This window comes from Pan troglodytes, chromosome 4 (genome assembly GCF_028858775.2).
Source record: "Pan troglodytes isolate AG18354 chromosome 4, NHGRI_mPanTro3-v2.0_pri, whole genome shotgun sequence".
Lineage (NCBI taxonomy): Eukaryota > Metazoa > Chordata > Mammalia > Primates > Hominidae > Pan > Pan troglodytes.
In genome coordinates, this window is record NC_072402.2 from 157713199 (window position 1) to 157733317 (window position 20119).

At 39.6% G+C, this 20119-nt stretch overlaps 1 protein-coding gene across 2 annotated transcripts in view; it reads left to right on the forward strand.

The window, feature by feature from the left end:
• Positions 1–20119, forward strand: part of TTC1 (tetratricopeptide repeat domain 1) — a 77737-nt gene that overhangs the window by 32576 nt on the left and 25042 nt on the right. For both annotated transcript variants that reach the window (XM_001140840.6, XM_009450071.4), the window contains 2 exons: positions 14829–14889; positions 16372–16484. In XM_001140840.6, the coding sequence (XP_001140840.2) occupies positions 14829–14889; positions 16372–16484 (174 nt within the window). The remainder of the gene's footprint in view (positions 1–14828; positions 14890–16371; positions 16485–20119) is intronic.

Sequence of the window (20119 nt, forward strand, 5' to 3'; positions counted from 1 at the left end):
CTGTCTACAAACGATTAAATCAAATCCTAGAAGGAGCTTAGATTTCTGATCCCAAGTTTGTTTATTTTTATTTTTGTAGAGGCCCTTTCACTTGGCCTCCCAAAGTGCTGGGATTACAGGAATGAACCACCCTGCCTGGCCTGATGCTGAGTTTAAACCAGTGGAAATAAGGGTTGCTTGCTCTAAAACAGGGGTCGTCAACCCCCGGCCATGTACTGATACCAGTCTGTGGCCTGTAAGGAACCCAGCCACACAGCAGGAAGTGAGCAGCAGGCTAGTGAGCGAAGCTTCATCTGTATTTACAGCCACTTCCCATCGCTTGCATTACTGTCTGAGCTCCACCTCATGTCATATCCATGGTAGCATTAGATTCTCGTAGGCTTGTGAACCCTGTTGTGAATTGCACATGCAAGGGATCTGTGTTGCCTGCTCCTTACAAGAATCTAATGCCTGATAGTCTATCACTGTCTCTCGTCACCCCCAGGTGGGACCGTCTAGTTGCAGGAAAACAAGCTTAGGGCTCCCACTGATTCTACATTATGGTGAATTGTATAACTATTTGATTATATATTACAGTTTAATAATTATAAAGTACACAATAAATGTAATGTGCTTGAATCATTATGAACACCCCCTTCCCCAAGACCCTAGTCCGTGGAAAAATAGTTCCCCACAAAAGCAGTCCCTGGTGCCAAAAAGGGTAGGGACCGCTGCTCTAAAACATTTGGAAGTTAGTGAGGTGTGTTTACATTATTTGCTGGCAGAAAAGTTAAAATGACGTTCAGTATTTCCTGTGTTTATTAAGAAAGGTCACTTTGTGTAGATCAGTGGTTTCCAGACTTTATTGTGTCTAAGCATCACAGGAAATGTATTAACCATGCACAGCCTGAGAAGTGTCTGACACCACACACCTGTGAGGCAACAACCAGGCATCTGTTTTGTTAGCAAGCCTCCCAGGTAATTTTGATATAGGAAGAACTGTGGCCACACCATGGGAAACAGATCCAGATGGACACAGATGACTAAGCTTCCAAAACAAGAAGTATTGACCTAACCCGTACATCGACTGCATCCAACATCGGAAGAACTGAATAGGGGTTTTCTTTTACCTACATCCGTTGATCAAGGTCTAAAAACAACTTGTTGGGCCGAATTTAAGCAGTCCGGACATAGAAAATTTATTTCTGTTAAAGATTGAGTTTTGGGAAATAGAATTTTCTGATTTAAGAAACAAGGGACTATTTCCAAGATTAATTCCTCATAGATCAGTCATTTTTTTCCTCAGAAGGATAACACCTACTGAGAGGCAGGTTCTAACTGTGGCTTAGATCCAAAGATCCTCCCTCATGCCTCCCTAGAGGACCTGTAAAGGTGACTTGTGGAAAGAACAGATATGTCTTTATGTATGTAAAGCAAGTGATATCTGATTTCAAAGAAGACAAAACCAAAAGCTTATTTTTTTAATGATAAGGAATTCCCTTCAAAATAATTATAGAACTGATGTCCCTAGCCCTTCCAGTATTTGCATTCCAAGTGTAGTTTTCTTGTCCCACCTAGATAAGACTAAAGCAGAAAGTTTTGTTGCATGTGCCTCCACTTTCCAGCAGTTGAGCAAGTATGTACCTCTCTTTACGCTCTCTTTTACTCCAGCGATTGATCTCTGGGTACTGTGATCCCTGGGTACTGTGCTTGGCATAAAGTGTATGCCGTTTTATTTTGTAGCAATTACTTCACAAAACTGCAGAGGGCAGCAGAGAGCTGCTGATAGATTTATAATATGGACATAAGCTTGCCGGAGTGAGAGTCTTGGTTTTCTCCCTGTTTGTCTGTTGAGCACATGCTTACCATAGGATTATTTAAATATGAGATTATTTTTTAAATGTATTTCATGCAAGTTTTTAACTATTTAATAATGATAGATGGGGTATACACTTATAAGCTCAAAGTCAAGTGTGTTTATGTTGTATTCACTGACCTAAAGTAAAAGAAATACCCTACTCAGCCACTGCATTGTAGTCTGCTGAAGAGTGGTTTATTTATAAGGGACTAGAGAAGCACTTTCTAACATTTTGCCATGCTACCCAGGATTTTAAATTATATCAGTTGAAGTTCTCTAGCTTGGATTTTTGGGTTTTTTGGAGGGTGGTTTTTTTGTTGTCAATTAAAAAATTATATTCAAGCTACTTCTAATATTTTAAGCAAGTGAATCAATCCATTTGAAGCTCTTAGCACAATGTTTGGCACATAATAAGTATTATGAGTTTTGGCTCATTGAATGAGTTACACAGCCATGGAATCAGGCATCTAATCTAGTATAGGTAATTAAGCAGATAGGGGTACTATGTTAGTAAATAGGAAATTACAAGGTAAGATTATAGCCAAGTCATGGATATTTGCTTTACAGGAAGAGTCTTCACTTAGCAATAGTAGCATACCATTTCCATTTTTCATCCTAACTAGTATTTACAGTAATTTGTCTTCTTTATAGAATATCTTCTTTATGTAAAGCAGTTTATAATATTTAAATCCTTGATTTGCTAATTTTATTCAGAAAGGACACTTGTAATAGTTTCCACCTTTATTTCTTTGTTAGTTAAATGAAAATTAACCCGCATATGCTACAGATTCAGGGTAATTCTAGAAATTGAGTTATTCATTCAGCAGACATTTGTTAGTACCTGCAATTAATAGACAAAATAGGCCGGGTGCAGTGGCTCACACCTGTAATCCCAACACTTTCGGAGGCCGAGGTGGGCGGATCACCTGAGGTCAAGTTTAAGACCAGCCTGACCAACAAGGTGAAACCCCATCTCTACTAAAAATACAAAAAAAATTAGCAGGGCCTGGTGGTGTGCGCCTATAATCCCAGCTACTCAGGAGGCTGAGGCAGGAGAATCACTTGAACCCGGTAGGCGGAGGTTGCAATGAACTGAGATTGCATCACTGCACTCCAGCCTGGGCAACAGAACAAAACACTGTCTCAAAAAATATATATATATATTAGGCAAAATTGGTTTTCTTTCTTTTTTTTTTTTTTGGAAATAGAGTTTTGCTCTGTTGCCCAGGCTGGAGTGCAGTGACGCAATCATGGCTCATTGTAACCTCTACCTCTGGGGCTCAAGTGATCCTTCCCCCTCAGCCTCCCAAATAGCTGGGACTACAGGCATAAGCCACCACGCCCAGCTAATTTTTTTGATTTTTAGGAGAGACACGGTCTTGCTTTGTTGCCCAGGCTGAAGTTTTCTTGAAGAATATGGTTTTCTCTGTCAAGAAACTTATAATTCAGCTAGGGAGACATGTAACTCTGCTTACCTTTTCATTTTAGGTAGTTTCGTGTTTTATCACGAAACAGATCCAGATGGACACAGGTGACTAAGCTTCCAAATACAAGGCTCAATGGGGACAAAGCCGTGTGCACAAGGCATGTCACATGTTGCCTAATCTTTCCACTCCTATGTGCTTCTTGTGCTTCTTCTTTTTCTTCTTCTTTGCTGCCTTGCTGTCTTTTGATGTGTGCCTTGCCCTCTTGCCTGTATCATTCTCAGAGTCTGAGCTGTCAGAGTCAGATGACTTCCTATTCTTTTTCTTCTCCTTCTTTCTTTTTCTAGAAGGATTCCTTGTGGGGTCAGGCTTCTCAAACTCTGCTGACTTTGCCTCTTCCTTTTCCTCTTCCTCATCAGGTATCAGAGAGTATTTGGTCCCACCTGGTTGCATGAAACAATCTTTTGTAAAGTGGCCTTTACAGCCACACTTCTTGCAGGTAGTGTTCAATCAATATACTCTGGTTAGCATGTAAGTGTGGGGGGTGGGCAATGGGTAGAGCCTTCTCTGTGCTGTGTACATAGCACAGTGCCTACACATTCTGTGCCATAAGTATGTTGAAAAACTCTCATTACTGAGGTAGGTAGGGGTTTAATGTCCTTACTGGAGACTATATTTAGCTCTTGAAAGATAAAAATTATTTCCCAGGTGGAGAGTTCTATTTTAACTTTTTATTTTTGAAATAACATTTTTCAGAAAGTAGCAAAAAATAGATTCCAGCTTCCCTTAATTTTAACAGCTTACATATCCATAGTGCAGTTATCAAAACCAGGAAATAAACATTATTACAACACTATAAACTGCAGACCTTATTCAGATTTCATCACATTTTCCATGAACATCATCTTTTCTGTTCCAGGATCCACTGCATTTAGTTTTCATGTTGCCTTAGTTTTCTCTAGTTGATGACAGTTCCTTTATCTTTTTTAAGAGAGACAGAGTAGCCCAAGCTGGAGCACAGTGGCATGATGATAGCTTACTGCAGCCTCAAACTTATGGGCTCAAGTGATCCTCCTGCCTCAGCCTCCCTCATAGCTGGGAATACAGGGGCTTGCCATCACACCCAGCTAAATTTTTTTTTTTTTTTTTTTCAGGATATGGGGTTTTGCTTTGTTGCCCCAGTTGGTCTCAAACTCGTGCTCAAGTGATGCTACCACCTCAAGAGTAACAGTAATAATAATAGAACAGCCTAAGTCCTGTGGTCCAAGCCCTTGATTCAGTGAGGAAGAGGTTTGTTTTTGTTTTGTTTTGCTTTGTTTTTTTGAAACCAGGTCTTGCTCTGTCCCCCAGGCTGGGGTGCAGTGGCACGATTCCATAATTCCACTGTAGCCTCAAATTCCTGGGCTCCAGTGATCCTCCCACCTCAGCCTCCAGAGTAGCTGGGACTGCAGGCATGAGCCATCATGCCCAGCTAATTTTTGTATTTTTATTTTTATTTTTTTGTTTTGTTTGTTTTTGAGACGAAGTCTTACTCTGTCACCCAGGCTGAAGTGCAGTGGTGCAATCTCAGCCCACTGCAACCTCTGCCTCCCAGGTTCTGGTGATTCTCCTGCCTCAGCCTCCCGAGTAGCTGGGATTACAGGCGCCTGCCACCACACCTGGCTAATTTTTATATTTTTAATAGAGATGGGATTTGACCATGTTGGCCAGGCTGGTCTCGAACTCCTGACCTCAGGCAATCCACCTGCCTCGGCCTCCCAAAGTGCTGGGATACAGGTGTGAGCCACCGCACCTGGCCTAATTTTTGTTTTTTAGTAGAGACGGGGTTTTGCCATGTTGCCCATGCTGGTCTCAAACTCTTGAGCTCAAGCAATCCACCCTCCTTGGCCTCCCAAAGTGCTGGGATTACAGGTATGGGCTACCACACCAAGTGAGATTTATTTTTAACATAGGTCTCGAAATGACTATAGGTCAGAGCTCTGGAACTGAATAACATGTTTTGGAGCAGTGTCATCCTCTTTTCAAATGCCCTAGTTCTTGACACCAAGGGAATTAAAAGTGACTTTTTCTTTAGAACTATGAAGCATATAAGTTCTGTGAGTTCACCTTTTTGCAGCAGCTTCTGTGCGTTACTCAGTTCTACTTCCTGCAAACAATTCTTTATTTCCACACCTGTGGAAGACAGTATGGTCTTGTAGTTAAGAGCGTGAACTTTGTTGTTTTGTTTTGTTTTGCTTTGCTTTGCTTTGTTTTATTTAAAAGATAGGGTCTAGCTTCGTTGCCAGTGCAACTCCTGGGCTCAAGCGATTCTCCCACCTCAGTCCCTCAAGTACTTGGGACTATAGATGTGCACCACCTCACCTAAAAATATGAACTTGGAAATGTTAGATCTGTCCTAGCTCTATCATTTAACTTGGCGTAAAGTGGGATCATAAGGATTAAATGATTAGCAGGTAAAAGCAATCCGGAACTGTTAACTATAGCTAGTAAGTCAGAATTTGGTGAGCATAGACCATAAAATATTTCAGGTCTAGAATAGAAATTAGAAGAGCTCTTTAAAAATCATTTTTAGATACTTGGTTTTCTAAAGGTTGCAAGCATACATTCCACAGTGTTATAGAAGTATGACAACCTCAATTATTTAGCTCCTTCAAGTTATGAAGAAAAGTTGTTTGGCTAGGGATGTCGGGGTGAGAGAATTTAGAAAGGAGTACACTGGAAGCTTCTGAGGTTCTGGCAGTGTTCTCTATCTTAATTTGTATAGTAGTTTTGTGAATGTATATTTTGCAACAGTGTACTAAGCGGTACATTTCTGTATGTTTTTCCATATGTATTGTACCTCTGGTTGTTTAAAGAATTTCTGATATTGGGGTATTGAAATCTTCAACTAATGTTGTATTGTCTGTTGCTCCTCTGAATTCAGTCAGTTTTTCCTGTATGTATTTTATGGTTCTGCTGTTAGATATGTATACACTTATAGTTGTTATATTTTCCCAATTTGTTGACCTTTTTACCATTATGAAATATCCCCTTTTTTGGTCTCCAGTAATATATCTTGTCTTAAAGCCTGTTTTGTCTGATAGCACTTCAGCTACTTAAGGTTGCTGTTTACACAGTATCTTTTTTTTATACTTTTATTTTCAACCTGTATATGTCTTTGAATGTAAAGTATGCATCCTATAGTCAACATATAATTGAATCTTTTTAAATCCAGTGTGATAATCTCTGCTCTTTGAGTTGTTTAGTCCATTCATATTTTATCTGCTTATTGATATGTTTGGATTTACATTAGTCATTTGTCTCTTACAAGTCTCATGTGTTCTTTATTCCTGTTTTTTACTGCCTCTTTTTGTATTAGATAATATTTTCTGCATGCTATTTTAATACTTTGGATTTTATTAACTGTTTACTTTTTAGCTATTTTCTTAGTGGTTGCTGTAGGAATTGTAATGCACATCTTTTTATAGTCTAGTTTTTCGGGATTCTTTTTTTTTTTCTTTCTTTTTTTCTTTTTTTGAGACAGGGTCTCACTCTGTTGCCCAGGCTGGAGTACAGGGGTGCAATCATGGATCACTGTGGCCTCCACCTCCCTGGGCTCAGGTGATCCTCCCACCTCAGCCTCCTGAGTAGCTGGACTACAGGTGCACACCACCATGCCCAGCTAATTTTTGTATTTTTTGTACAGATGGGGTTTTGCCGTGTTGCCTAAGCTGTTCTCAAACTCCTGAGTTCAAGCGATCTGCCTACCTTGGCCTCCCAAAGTGCTGAAATTACTGGCAGGAGCCACTGTGCCCAGCCCTACTTTAGTTTAATAGTACCTAATTTCAGTGAAATATATGGATAGAAGCTTTGCTTTACCATAGCTCCATTTCCTCTCCTCCACTTTGAACTATCGTTGTCATGTACATTTTATCAATATATGTTGTAAACCTAACCACTGAGTGTCATAATTACAGCTTTTTATAATCTTTTGTCTTTTAAAGAAATTAAAGAAGAGAGAAAATAATATTAGAGTCTTATATCTGCTTACCATTTCTGATGTTCTTCATTTCCTCCTGTGGTTTTGAGTGACCATCTACTGTCATTTCCTCCAGCCTGAAGGACTTTAATATGTTTGTGAGGCAGGTTCCACAGCAGTAAATTTTCTTTGTTCATTGTGAAAGTCTTTATTTTTCCTTCATCTTGAGGTAGTTTTGTTAAACGTATAATCTTTGTTGAAAATTTTTCTCATTCACATTTTAAGTATATCATTACACTGCCTTCTGGCCTCCACTGTTCTGGTGAGAAGTCAGAAATTAATAGTCTTGTTCTCTTCTATCATTTTTCTCTTGTGGCTTTCACATTTTCTCTTTGTCTTTTTCTCTCACCACTCTGATACTCTGGTGTCTTCAGATGTAGATCTTCTATTCTACTTGAGGTTCACTGAGATGAGCTTCTTGGATCTTTAGATTAACATTTTTCATCAAAATTTTAAAGTTATCAGCCTTGGCCGGGCGCGGTGGCTCATGCCTTTAATCCCAGCACTTTGGGGGGCCGAGGCGAGTGGATCACAAGGTCAGGAGATCGAGACCATCCTGGCTAACATTGTGAAACTCTGTCTCAACTAAAAGTACAAAAAATTGGCCGGGTGTGGTGGCAGTTGCCTGTAGTCCCAGCTACTCGGGAGGCTGAGGCAGGAGAATGGCGTGAACCCAGGAGGCAGAGCTTGCAGTGAGCTGAGATCACACCACTGCACTCCAGCATAGGCGACAGAGCAAGACTCCGTCTCAAAAAAAAAAAAAAAAAAAAAAAATTATCAGCCTTTATTTCTTCAGATATTTGTTCTGTTCTTCTCTTTCTTCCCTTCTTCTGGGTCTTCCATTCATGTCAAGAGGGCCCTGTTCATTTTTCTTCAGTCTTTTTGTTTTCATTCTTCGGCTTGGATAATTTCTTTCGATACAACTTCAAGTTTACTTATTCTTTTTATTTTTATTTTGAAGCAAGGTCGCACTCTGTCACCTAGGCTATAGTGCAGTGGCACAATCATGGCCTCAACTTCGTGGGCTCAAGCGATCATCCCACCTCAGCCTCCAGAGTAGCTGAAACCACAGGTGCGCACCACCACACCTGGCTAATTTTTTTGGCTTTTTGCTAGAAACAGGGTTTCGCCATGTTGCCCAGAATGGTCTAAACTCCCGACTCAGCCAGTTCGCCCACCTCGACCTCCCAAAGTACTGGGATTACAGGTGTGAGCTACTGCCCCTGGCCTGCCCAGTTTTGTGGTTGGCTTTAGGGAAAAGGATTTGACAACCTCCTTACTTCACCACCTCAGAAATTCCACCTATTTTTGAACTGTATAAATAATTTTTTTAATTTTCAAAAAATCAGAAAGGATGAGAAAAAAACTAAGCCTTAAAATTGACCATAAACAGAAACAAATTAACATAACAATCATGAATAGATTATATAGAAAAGATAATTCCATTAACTTTGGACACAGACTCTTGACTGCAACAAAACCTTGAACTTTACATAGTAGGTTCATTGTTGGTAATGATATTTGTATAGTAATTTTGGAATCTTGTTTTTTGTAGGATAGAGCAAATTAGTAAAGTGGCTATTCTGAGAACCAGAGTTTTCACTGTGGAGGAATGTGAGGAAGAATCCTGGGTTGTTGGATTTCACTTGTATGTGTTCTTTTGGCTCATAAGGGTTTCATTTTGTTTAAGATGTATTTCCTGGGTTTCTTCATTGAGAGGGCCTAAAAGGAGTAATACCCTAGTAACAGTGAACACACTAACACCCAGATCTTTGTTTCTAAACACTATTCCACACTAAAAGAATCCAGGACTCGGCTGAATGGGGTGGCTCATACCTGTAATCTCAGCACCTTGGGAGGCTCTGGTGGGAGGATCACTTGAGCCCAGGAGTTTAAGACCAGCCTAGGCAACATAGTGAGACCCCCCCATCTCTACAAAAAAAAAAAAAAAAACTAGGCGTGGTGGTGTGCACCTGTGGTCCTAGATACTGGGGAAGCTGAGGTGGGAGGATTGCTTGAGCCCAGGAGGTTGAGGCTGCAGTGAGCCATGATCTCTTTAGCCTGGGTAGTAAAGCGAGACCCTGACTATAAATAAATAAATAAATAAATAAATAAAAATTGATCTAGGACTCCTTGGAGATATGGCAAGATCTAGGGTAGGCAAAGTACAGAATACTACACCCGGAATATTATGTAAACCTGCAACAAAGTTCACCTTTGGGAGAATAAACCCAGGTAAAATGCCCATGCAAATCCTGGAAGTGGGCTAGGGAGGCTTGAACTGGAAATCCTAGAGAACTCAGTACCTGGAGCATAGTTTAAAAGGGCCGTATGGGATATGGGTGGGGCCCACCAGAGAGGAGGGCCTTGACAGGAGCCTCTTCTGCCCAGGTCTGAGGGCCAAAAAGCGCTCTACAACACATGAAACCATTTAAGCATTAAGTAACACTCCAAATTTTTTGCAGTGCTTTTATTGTGTTTATAATTTAAAACAATCTGTGAGGCAGAATTGAATTACAAAATCAAAAGCAGTATGTACAGTCTGCATTCAAAGAAAGGTAATGTGGGAAAAGAACTGAAAGGTGGCCCCAGGGAGGAGCTATGGTTTGTACTAGACTTTGAAAACTACAGAAAATTTGGTGTTAGAGAGTTAGGAGGAGGATATGGAAGAGTTATTCCATGGAAGGACATGGGGGCACATAAGCAAACAAATGGAATGAGGGATAAGCATGGTAAGCTCTGAGAGACAATAGTGAGATCAGACTGTCTAGCAGAGAGGACTTGTGTTGCATAGCTTGAGTAGGTTGGAATAGAAGCTTGATGTAGTGTGAACAAGAGATTTCTGAATCTTGATTTTTCTCGTCTGTAAAATGAGTCAAGACCTCCATGCCCACCTCTCAAAATTATCTTGAAAAACAAATGAGCTGATGTATGTGACAGCAGATTTTCAGCAGTGAAGCGCTGTACTGGTATAGGTTGTAATGAATTTTGAATACCACGTTGAGAAGTTTACAGTTGTGGTAGTAACTGTTGAAATAAACTCCGTTCATCAAGAGCATTGGCTGTTTGGGGCTCTCCTTGGCAGTTCCTGTGATTATTTACAATGCAGGATAATGTCACTGTTTCCCCCTAAGTTTTCAGTGATGGAGAAGAAAGTACTGAGTAAACAGCCCTATAAAATTTGTTTGGTTTCCATTTCTATGGAAGTATAATTCAAGATCAGATGTTTCCCTGTGAGGCCTCTCTGGAATGTGTTAAAAGGCATTGTGGAGGTATGTAAGGGTTTTAACCACATTAGAAGCTTCTGTTCATAGAACAGAACCTGGAAAGACTTTCCTCTGATAGTGCTGCAGAATATCAGCACTGCCAGCTCACATATGTGTGAATGCTCCTGGCACCTAGCACGCTAAGGAAGACCTATACACTATCTATCATATCTATCCTTGGATTCCAATAATATTGTACTATATGCCTGTCATCCTTTGGAGAAAGAATGTATTCAGCAGAAAAAAACTCCAGTCTTTGTACTGGGATCATCAATTCAGTCTCGGCACAGCTGGGAAATAGTTCAACTTTCTCCTCAAAGTGCTATTTTTAGCTGTTTCCAAGGAGATGTTCAGCATGATACTGATAATTGCATTACTCTTAATTTGCACAATCTGTGGAGAGGGAAGCAGCAGTTCTTTTTCAATGTTTACTACTCAGTGGGCCACTGGGTTGTGATTTATCCATTGAAACAATAGGATGCCTCACTTAGAATAATTAACCTTAGCTCACACCTGTAATCCCAGAACTTTGGGAGGCCAAGGCAGGTGAATCACTTGAGGCCTGGAGTTCAAGACCAGCCTGGGTAACATGGCAAAACCCCCATCTCTACTAAAAATACAAAAAATTAGCCAGGTGTGGTGGTGCATGCCTGTAAACTCAGCTACTCGGGAGGCTGAGGCATGAGAATCACTTGAATCTGGGAGGTAGACGTTGCAGTGACCCAAGATCATGCCACTGCACTCCAGACTGGGTGATGGAGTGAGACTCTGTCTCAAAAAAAATAAATAAATAAATAAAAAATAACCTCAGAATTACATTCTGGAGCCTTTCGCTTTGCTACCTCAACTTTCAGTCCTTCAAGTTATAAAGGCAAGATGAGGGCTGGGCACACTGGCTCACTCCTATAATCCCAACACACTAGGAGGCTGAGATGAGAAGATTGCTTGAGCCCAGGAGTTCAAGACCAACCTGGCCAACACAGTAAGACCCCATCTCTACTAAAAACAGAAAGAAATTACCTAGGGGCCGTGGTGCTTGCTTACAGTCCCCGCTACTCAAAAGGATTGCTTGAGTCCAGGAGTTCAAGTTTACAGTAAACTCTTATGGTGCCACTGCACTCCAGCCTGGGCAACAGAAGGAGACCTTGTCTCTGAAAATAAAAATAAAGACATGGTAAGTATTTCTCGAGCTGGCTGCTCAGGCCGGCCCGTAGCACTGATTCCTTTCTGTATACTTGAGACATGGTTTTGCCCATTGGGAACTTGATGTTATAAATTTCCCAAAGAATGATTGGTCTCCTAAAACATGAACACACATACACACGCTTACTTCACAAGAGCCTAATCCGGCAGTCTGATTGATTCATCTGTGTTCATAGAATATTCCTAATGAGTTGGCTCTGAAGAGAAGATTATAGATCAGAAAATAGCTTAAGATTTACAGTCAATGCTAAAGAAATTGAAAACTCTTAAAGAGTGGGCATTAAGATCTAGTAACTTGATGATTTAACCCCTCTCTAAAGAATTTGTTTCTTAAATAACTGTTAACTGAATTTGTTATGTTGTCTTGGCTCTCCAACATCCAACACCCTTCCTATTTGGAGGAACTCTCTTGTGTTGTAATCTTGTTGAGTGGCAGTACCCCATGTCTCTCACTTCATCCTCTGATAACCAAGGCTTGTGATCGATGCTTGGTATATTAGATGCTTCTGACCAAGACCTTAAATCTAGATTGAGTGAAGCAAAGACAATGGAATGGTTAGAGTTGATTTGCTGTCATTGCAGCCCTGTCCTGGCAAGTCTTTCACTAAAAGACGTGCATTCTGCTTCTTAACAGAGCCTCCTTGAGTTCTACCTGCTTTCTTTTTTTTTTTTTTTTTTTTTTTTTTTGAGACGAGTCTCACTCTGTCGCCAGGCTAGAGTGCAGTGGCGCAGCCTTGACTCACTCCAGCCTCCGCCTCCCAGGTTCGAGTGATTCTCCTGCCTCAGACTCCTGAGTAGCTGGGACTACAGGCGCCTGCCACCACACCCAGCTAATTTTTTTTGGGGGGGGTATTTTTAGTAGAGACAGGGTTTCACTATGTCGGCCAGGATGGTCTCAATCTCTTGACCTCATGATCTGCCTGCCTCAGCCTCCCAAAGTGCTGGGATTACAGGCGTGAGCCACCACGCCCGGCCAAGTTCTACCTGCTTTCTAAGCCTATTCGTTAAGCCTCTCACTGATTCTGTGAGCACTGATATCTTGCCAATAAACCTGCCCCCTAAAGTTTTTTGCTTAAGATAGTCTTTTGCTTGCATCCAGTAACCCTAATCAATACAGTAGAGATCATTACAATCTAAGCATCTTTCTTATGGGTAGTACTAGGTAAATATGGCCATATTCTTATTTTTTTTTTTCTGAATTCCTTTAGCATAGCCCTTCCCTCAGATACATTATATCTTAAAATGAATTGTTATTTGTACCTGCTGTGTGTCTGGCACATAGTACGTACCATAAAAATTAGATTCACTCTATACTTACCTTTTAGTTTCCTCATTGAGATTCATCAAGTGCTCTGTTTAATCCATAGTGTAATAATAAGACATTTGGGAAGTACCCGGTCTCATCAATAGCATATTGACAAATCTTTTCCGGAGAAAGAATGTTTTTATTTTGGTTCCTGTATTAATCCATTTTCACACTGCTATTAAGAATTGCTGAGAGTGGGTGATTTATAAACAAAAGAGGTTGAATTGACTCACAGTTCCACATGGCTATAGAGGCCTCAGGAAACTTAACAATCATGGCGGAAAGTGAAGAGAAAGCTGATGGTTTTAAAGTGTGGCGCTTGAAAACCATCAGTTCTCATGAAAGTGAACTCACTATCATGAGAACAACATGGGGGAACCGTCCCCATGATCCAGGGTCCGTCCCTTGACCCGTGGGGATATTTGGGTAGGAACACAGATCATATCAGTTCCTCATGTTAAAAGGACCAATTGTTTAGGTTCCAGGCTTCTCTTGTGCATGAAATACCCTGCTAACTGTATTTCCTCCCTTTGAAATTACTTAATCAGAATGCTAACTGTATTTCCTCCCTTTGAAATTACTTAATCAGAAGCTTCAAGAAGGAGGAAAGAGCCCAGCACAGTGGTGTGCACCTATAGTCCCATCTACTCAGGAGGCTGAGGCAGAAGGATCACTTGAGCCCAAGAGTTCAAGGTTATAGTGTGTGTTGATCACATCTGTGAATAGACACTGCACTCTAGCCTGGACAACATAGTGAGACCCTATCTCTTTTTTTTTTTTTTTTAAGGGACTTTGGTAGATTTTCTGTTTTTGGGGTTTTTTTGTTGTTTTTGTTTTAAAGCACTGTCAAAAGGTGGCAGGCAGACAGACTCTTCTGGTTTGGCTTGTGCCAGTTATATTGTTAAGATGTTCCACAAAAAAGTGCACACACTCAGCATGTGTCTACTTTGCTTTGCAGGATAACATTCTCAGCCTTTGTGTTTGATGAGTTTTTGGCCATCTATGTGAGTTTCTGAGTTGTTTGAATAAGCTAAGAAAAGACAGACTTATTTATTTAGGTTTCTTCACATTTTCCTATGTTAACCTGCTAACAGTATACTGCCCTAACCCTACAGACATGGCTTGTACCCACGAATGTGCTCTCCTAGCATACTGTGTCTCCTTCATGACACAAACCATGAAGAGTTCTTATAAGGATTAAAATACTTATTTCACAGAAAATAATAGCTTATTTATTGAACCCTTATTTGCTAGTCACTGTATGGGCAGCTTTATGTATATTATGACATTAATCCATTAAACAGTAGTCCATAATACTGTTAAAGCTTCATTTTTGAAATGAAGAAACTAAGGCTCAGAAAGATTCTGAAACTTGTCCGAGGCCACATAACTAGTAAGTACTAGAAGCTACAATTTGAATTTACACTGGTATGCACACCAGTGGGTATGTTATTTAGTTTCATTTCTGAGTAAGTAGAAATTAAGTGATACTGTAATTATCATTCCATTGCAAAAGATAGAAACATAGAAAGCAAAGGACATGCCAAGAAAACCTACATTTTTTGTTTTAAACATCAAGAATGCAATTGATAATTAGCCTGATGGTCATGTGTTTTTTTTCCTCTATCACTGTACAAGGTTTTGGTGAAACTGATGCAGTTCTCAAAAGTCAGACTGTTGCCTATTAAATAGACTTGTGCATAAGGAAAGCTCACCTTTTTGTTCACTTATAATAATATTGTGAGAAATTATGTAATTCTCTGATGTCTTTCAGAAAAGAAGAGAAGAGAGCACTAGACTAAAGGAGGAGGGAAATGAACAGTTTAAGAAAGGAGGTAAGATAACTTTCAGCACTGATAATCTGGTCATCTTGACTCCTCATCCTGTTGTAGAGTCTATGAAGAAACCCCAAAGAACATTTGAAGAAACCCCAAAACCAGACTTCACAATACAGTGTTGCTTCCCAGTACCTTGGCATTTTGAGTTTTTAACCAGGCCAAATTATTCATCTGATGGTGACAAGTTACCATTTGTCTCTTGGCACATGCATAGTCTTTCTGTAATCCACTATCTGTTAGTCTAGAATCAGGGGTAAAACTCTTGAGCTCTTGCTTTGGAAAACACTAACCTGGAATGTTAAAGGTTATGTGCTGCATTGCTGTGAAAGCAGAGTCGCCGCTCCTCACTTGCTGTGGGGTTGTGAAAGCAGCCTGACTGCTCTGGTATGGCCTAGGGCTGCCTGTCCTTTGGTTGCTCTTTCTTTCTTTCTTTTTTTAAATTCTCCAAACTGCTTCAGAAAGGTTGCTCTTTCATGTGCCATTTTCTTTGGATGCCTTAAGTAGGGAGATTCTTCATGTCCTTCTGCATTTTCTACATTTGCTTAGAAATAAGTTGGTGGGGTTCATTCTGATCATTTGGGGTAACTATTTGATCTTAGAGCAAAAGTCTTCTGTCACATCTTAAAGTGTATATGCTTCAGAAATCTAGGAGTGTTAACATTTTCCGCTAGTTATTTTCAGGTTTTTAATTTTTTTCTTATTGTTTTCCAAAAGTTACCCTATTACCTGATTTCAGATTTTAGGGGTTTTTTTTTCTATATCTTGGTTTAGTAATCATTAATATTGTTTTCTAATAGAATAAACACTTCTAATTTTGGAAGCATATTTTTTGTATGTTAATATTAAATATTTCAAACCTGAGAAAGGAGTACATAGGCAATTTTCTATTAGTATCCTGACCATAATTCTCTTTTTCACCATTTTCTCTTTTAAGGTCTTGATTTAAATATTGATTTTTACATTGTTCCTTTTAGCTCTATCAAATGTCTCTCTTCAAACATTTCACGGATGCTGTTTTAGCCAGGTTGACTGTATGAAAGCACAACAGATTTAATGAAAACAAATATGTATAATTTTTTTCTTTATCTCAGGCCATGGATCCCAGAGTTTAGTCTCTTTCCTCTGTCCAGTTCTGTAACCTCCTTTGAAAACTCCTTTCTGAATTGCCCAGCCAAATGAAAACTGAACATTGAGGGAATGCCAGGACTCCTGAGTATTGAGGGCTTGTCACTGACAGCATGTTCAGCTGTCAGTTCACCAAGCACAGCCTGTGAGATTGGCACAAGCAAGCACTGTTCCTTTAAAGAGAGAAGAAAAGAAGAAATGATTTTTACTGCCCCAGACTTAATAGACTGTTACCATCTTTTAACTCAAAACCTTCATCCTATGAATGGAAAACAGTGCTTCTGAGATCCTGTGGAATATAGTAGTATCAGGAATAAAATCAAAATGACCATTCATCCTTTATCTTATCCTCAGATTATATAGAAGCTGAAAGTTCTTATAGTCGAGCCCTCGAAATGTGCCCATCCTGCTTCCAAAAGGAGAGGTCGATTCTATTTTCAAATAGAGCTGCAGCAAGGATGAAACAGGTATGTATCTGTGACCTTTTCTTTTTAAAAAGCACATGGACTTGCAGTCTTTTCATACCATAGTTTCTCTCCAGAAACTAGCATAGAGGTTGCTGCCTCCCTTTTCCTGCCCATATATTTCCCTGATGTAAAGGCCACAGGGAGAATAGAAAATCTTTTGAAAAACTTGAGTCAGATTACTGTTAACATTCCCCATTAAAGTAGCTGAGTGAATACTTTCATGGAAGGAGGGCTGGCAAATTTTTTGCTAAACTAGGTCAGGTTAATGAAGCAATGAGCCAAGCAGTGCATGTCCTAGAATAGCTCTAGATCCTTATTTTAGGCCTCTGGAATTCTAGATAAACATGCAAAGGCACAGGGAAACACTGGTAAAAACTCTGGGCTTTAAAGCATCTTTAAAGATGGTTATTCCCAGGATTCTGACTTTTCTGTTCAAAGTATGGACACTTGGAGAAATCTCCAACAGCTGGGATAAAAGGTACCCTTAAATGCAAAATAGGTGTCAAGGAACTTTGAAAACATTTTGTATTTCCAAAGGACTGAGAACCTAGTATAACAAGGTGAGTATGGAATAGGTGAGAGTACAAATATATTTGTTTTATACCATGACCTTATTAAAAGTTAGATTTGGGCCAGATGCAGTGGCTCACACCCGTAAACCCAGCACTATGGGTGGCCGAGGCGGGCACATCACCTGAGATCAGGAGTTCGAGACCAGCCTGGCCAACATGGTCAAACCCCATCTCTACTAAAAATACAAAAATTAGCCAGGCATGGTGGTGGGCACCTGTAATCCCATCTACTCAAGAAGCTGAGGCAGGAGAGTCGCTGAAGCCTGGAGGCAGAGGTTGCAGTGCACTGCACTCTAGCCTGGGCGACAAGAGCAAAACTCTGTCTCAAAAAAAAAGTTAGATTTGTTTCTGATTTGTCTGATTTTCCTATTTAGTCTTCATACTCGTTGGATTGAAATGAGAGTGGTTTTTTTTTTTTTTTTTTTAAACAATACCACTTTTTAAACTATGGCTACTTACATCCAAAGTACAAAGGATAGGTTATTTAAGATACCTTTAAGCAACCATGATGCTGGCTCAAGATTGGAAGTGGCAGTGTTTTCATTTGTTTGTTTAGATCAGATATCTCTTTGATACTGTCTGAAATTCTCAAATGCCTCTACCACAGTCACTTTAGGTAACAAGGTTTTTTTTTGTTGTTGTGTTTTTTTTTAAAGGCCCCAGGGCAGGGTTGGGGGGGTGGGTGCTTGAATGCTTGGACATGCAGAAAGGTTACGGTTTTTTTTTTTTACCAGAACTTGTATAGGATTCAATCTTCAAAGCAGAGTATTTTTGGAGTATTTCATGTGGCATGAGAGAAGAAATAATTTTATAGTATACAAACCAACATTTTGTATTAGAGAAAACAAAACAATTGGTTTAACTTTATTTAAAACAATATTCATTAATGTGTCCCACCAGCAATCAGAATTAACATCTAACAGTTTTTACACTTACTGGAAAATTCTGATCTTTTAGATTTGCTTCTCCATTTTGCCACATTTTTAGACTGGATACTGTCATTGTGAAATAGGATCAAGGATGTGCCTTCAGTATCAGAGGAAATGCACCATACCCAGGTGGCTCCTGGGATTTGGGATTCTTTGTTTCTACAGTTGCCCAAGTTATTGATATTTCTAGGTTTGGGCTCGCATAAATAGTCTGGTTCTTGAGTTAGGAAAATGTATGGTCTTGTTAGTATTTTGTCTGTCACATCTGAGGAGAACTCAAAAGAGCGTTGCTCTATGATTGTTGCCTGTTCAAAGAATAGTTTTGTTGGTGAAGTTTTCTGTTCTTTTAAGTTGCGTTCCTTTTTTTTTTTTTTTTTTTGAGACGGAGTCTCACTCTGTCACCTAGGCTGGAGTGCAGTGGTGTGATCTCGGCTCACTGCAACCTCCGCCTCCCGTGTTCAAGCGATTCTCCTGCCTCAGCCTCCTGAGTAGCTGGGATTACAAGTGCCCGCCACCACGCCAGGCTAATTTTTGTATTTTTAGTAGATACAGAGTTTCACCATGTTGGACAAGCTGGTCTCGAACTCCTGACCTCGTGATCCGCCCACCTCAGCTTCCCAAAGTGCTGGGATTACAGGCGTGAGCCGCCGTCCCCAGCCTTAAGTTGCATTTTTAATACTTTATGAAGACTCTAAAATGAGAGACTTGATAACTTCTAGGATTAGTACCCTGACACAATTTAAGGAGCATATTATATTCTAAGTTTTTCAAGGAAATGATGGTTTAACTGCTTTAAGAGGTAAAGATGAAGAATTTCTGAAAGGCAGGTTTGCAAGCTCAGCATCCCTGACTCAGTGCCCCTGGCCACACTTCACATTTCATATCTGGAGAGAGAAAAGGTAACCTGGAGCTAGGGCAGAGTTTCAGCTCTAGGTCTCGCTAGCTACACAAGAGCAGAGCCCTAAAAGAATAGGTTCTCTTTTTTTTTTTTTTTTAACTACTGTCCTTATATATTATATACATTGTTTTATATGTATAGTTAGATTTGTTTGTCCTTATATGCTGTGTACATTTGTTTTGTCATTATATATTATGTATACTGTTTTATATAGATAGATAGCTACCTATATATAAAAATTATGAAAGAATGGTAAAGTTGTGATTTTTTTTTTTTTCCACACACTCCACTTTGGGGACTACCATTGTAAGCAGCAGACAACACCTGGGTCCTCTGAGGTATTAGTAGACTATGAGCCTCAAACAAAAGTTTCTGCAATAAAATTCCATAATTCCTTGATTTGAGGAGACAGTGGATAAGATGCACTACAGCTTAATAATCACTTCTAGGCACACAAAGAATACCACCACAACAGTTGTACACATAAATTGTAAAGATTTATTTCTATTTCAGAAACTGTGAAATTGTGTGTCTTTGACTTACAGAAATGTGATAAGTTGAAAAAATATTGACTTATATAAAGTTATACAGATTACTTACAGGACTTCTTAGAGTTTTTGATATTTGAATTGGTATGCTGAACATTGAAAGAGAAATAAAAAAAGGTCCCAGATGACCCTGAAACCTTTTTTGTTTTGTTTATTGTGGTAAAATACAGATAACATAAAGTTGGCCATTTTAAAGTACAGTCATGAGTCACTTAACAACGGGTACACATTCTGAGAAATGTGTTATTAGGTGATTTCATCATTGTGCAAACATCATAGAGTATACTTACACAAATCTGGATGGTATGGCCTACTACACACCTAAGCTATATGGTATAACCTATTGCTCCTGGGCTACAAACCTGTACAGCATGTTTCTGCACTGAATTACTATAGGCAGTTGGAACACAATGGTAAGTATTTGTGTATCTAAACAGAAAAGGTGCAGTAAAAATGCAGTATTTTTTAAATGGTGCATCTATATATATAGATACATACACACACACACATATGTATACACACACACACACAAATACATATACCGTGTATGCCATGAATGGATCTTGCAGGACTGGAAATTGCTCTGGGTGAGTCAGTGAGTGAGTGGTGAGTGAATGTGAAGGCCTAGGACATTACACTACTGTAGACTTCATAAACATCTTAAATTTAGGCTTCACTAAATTTATTT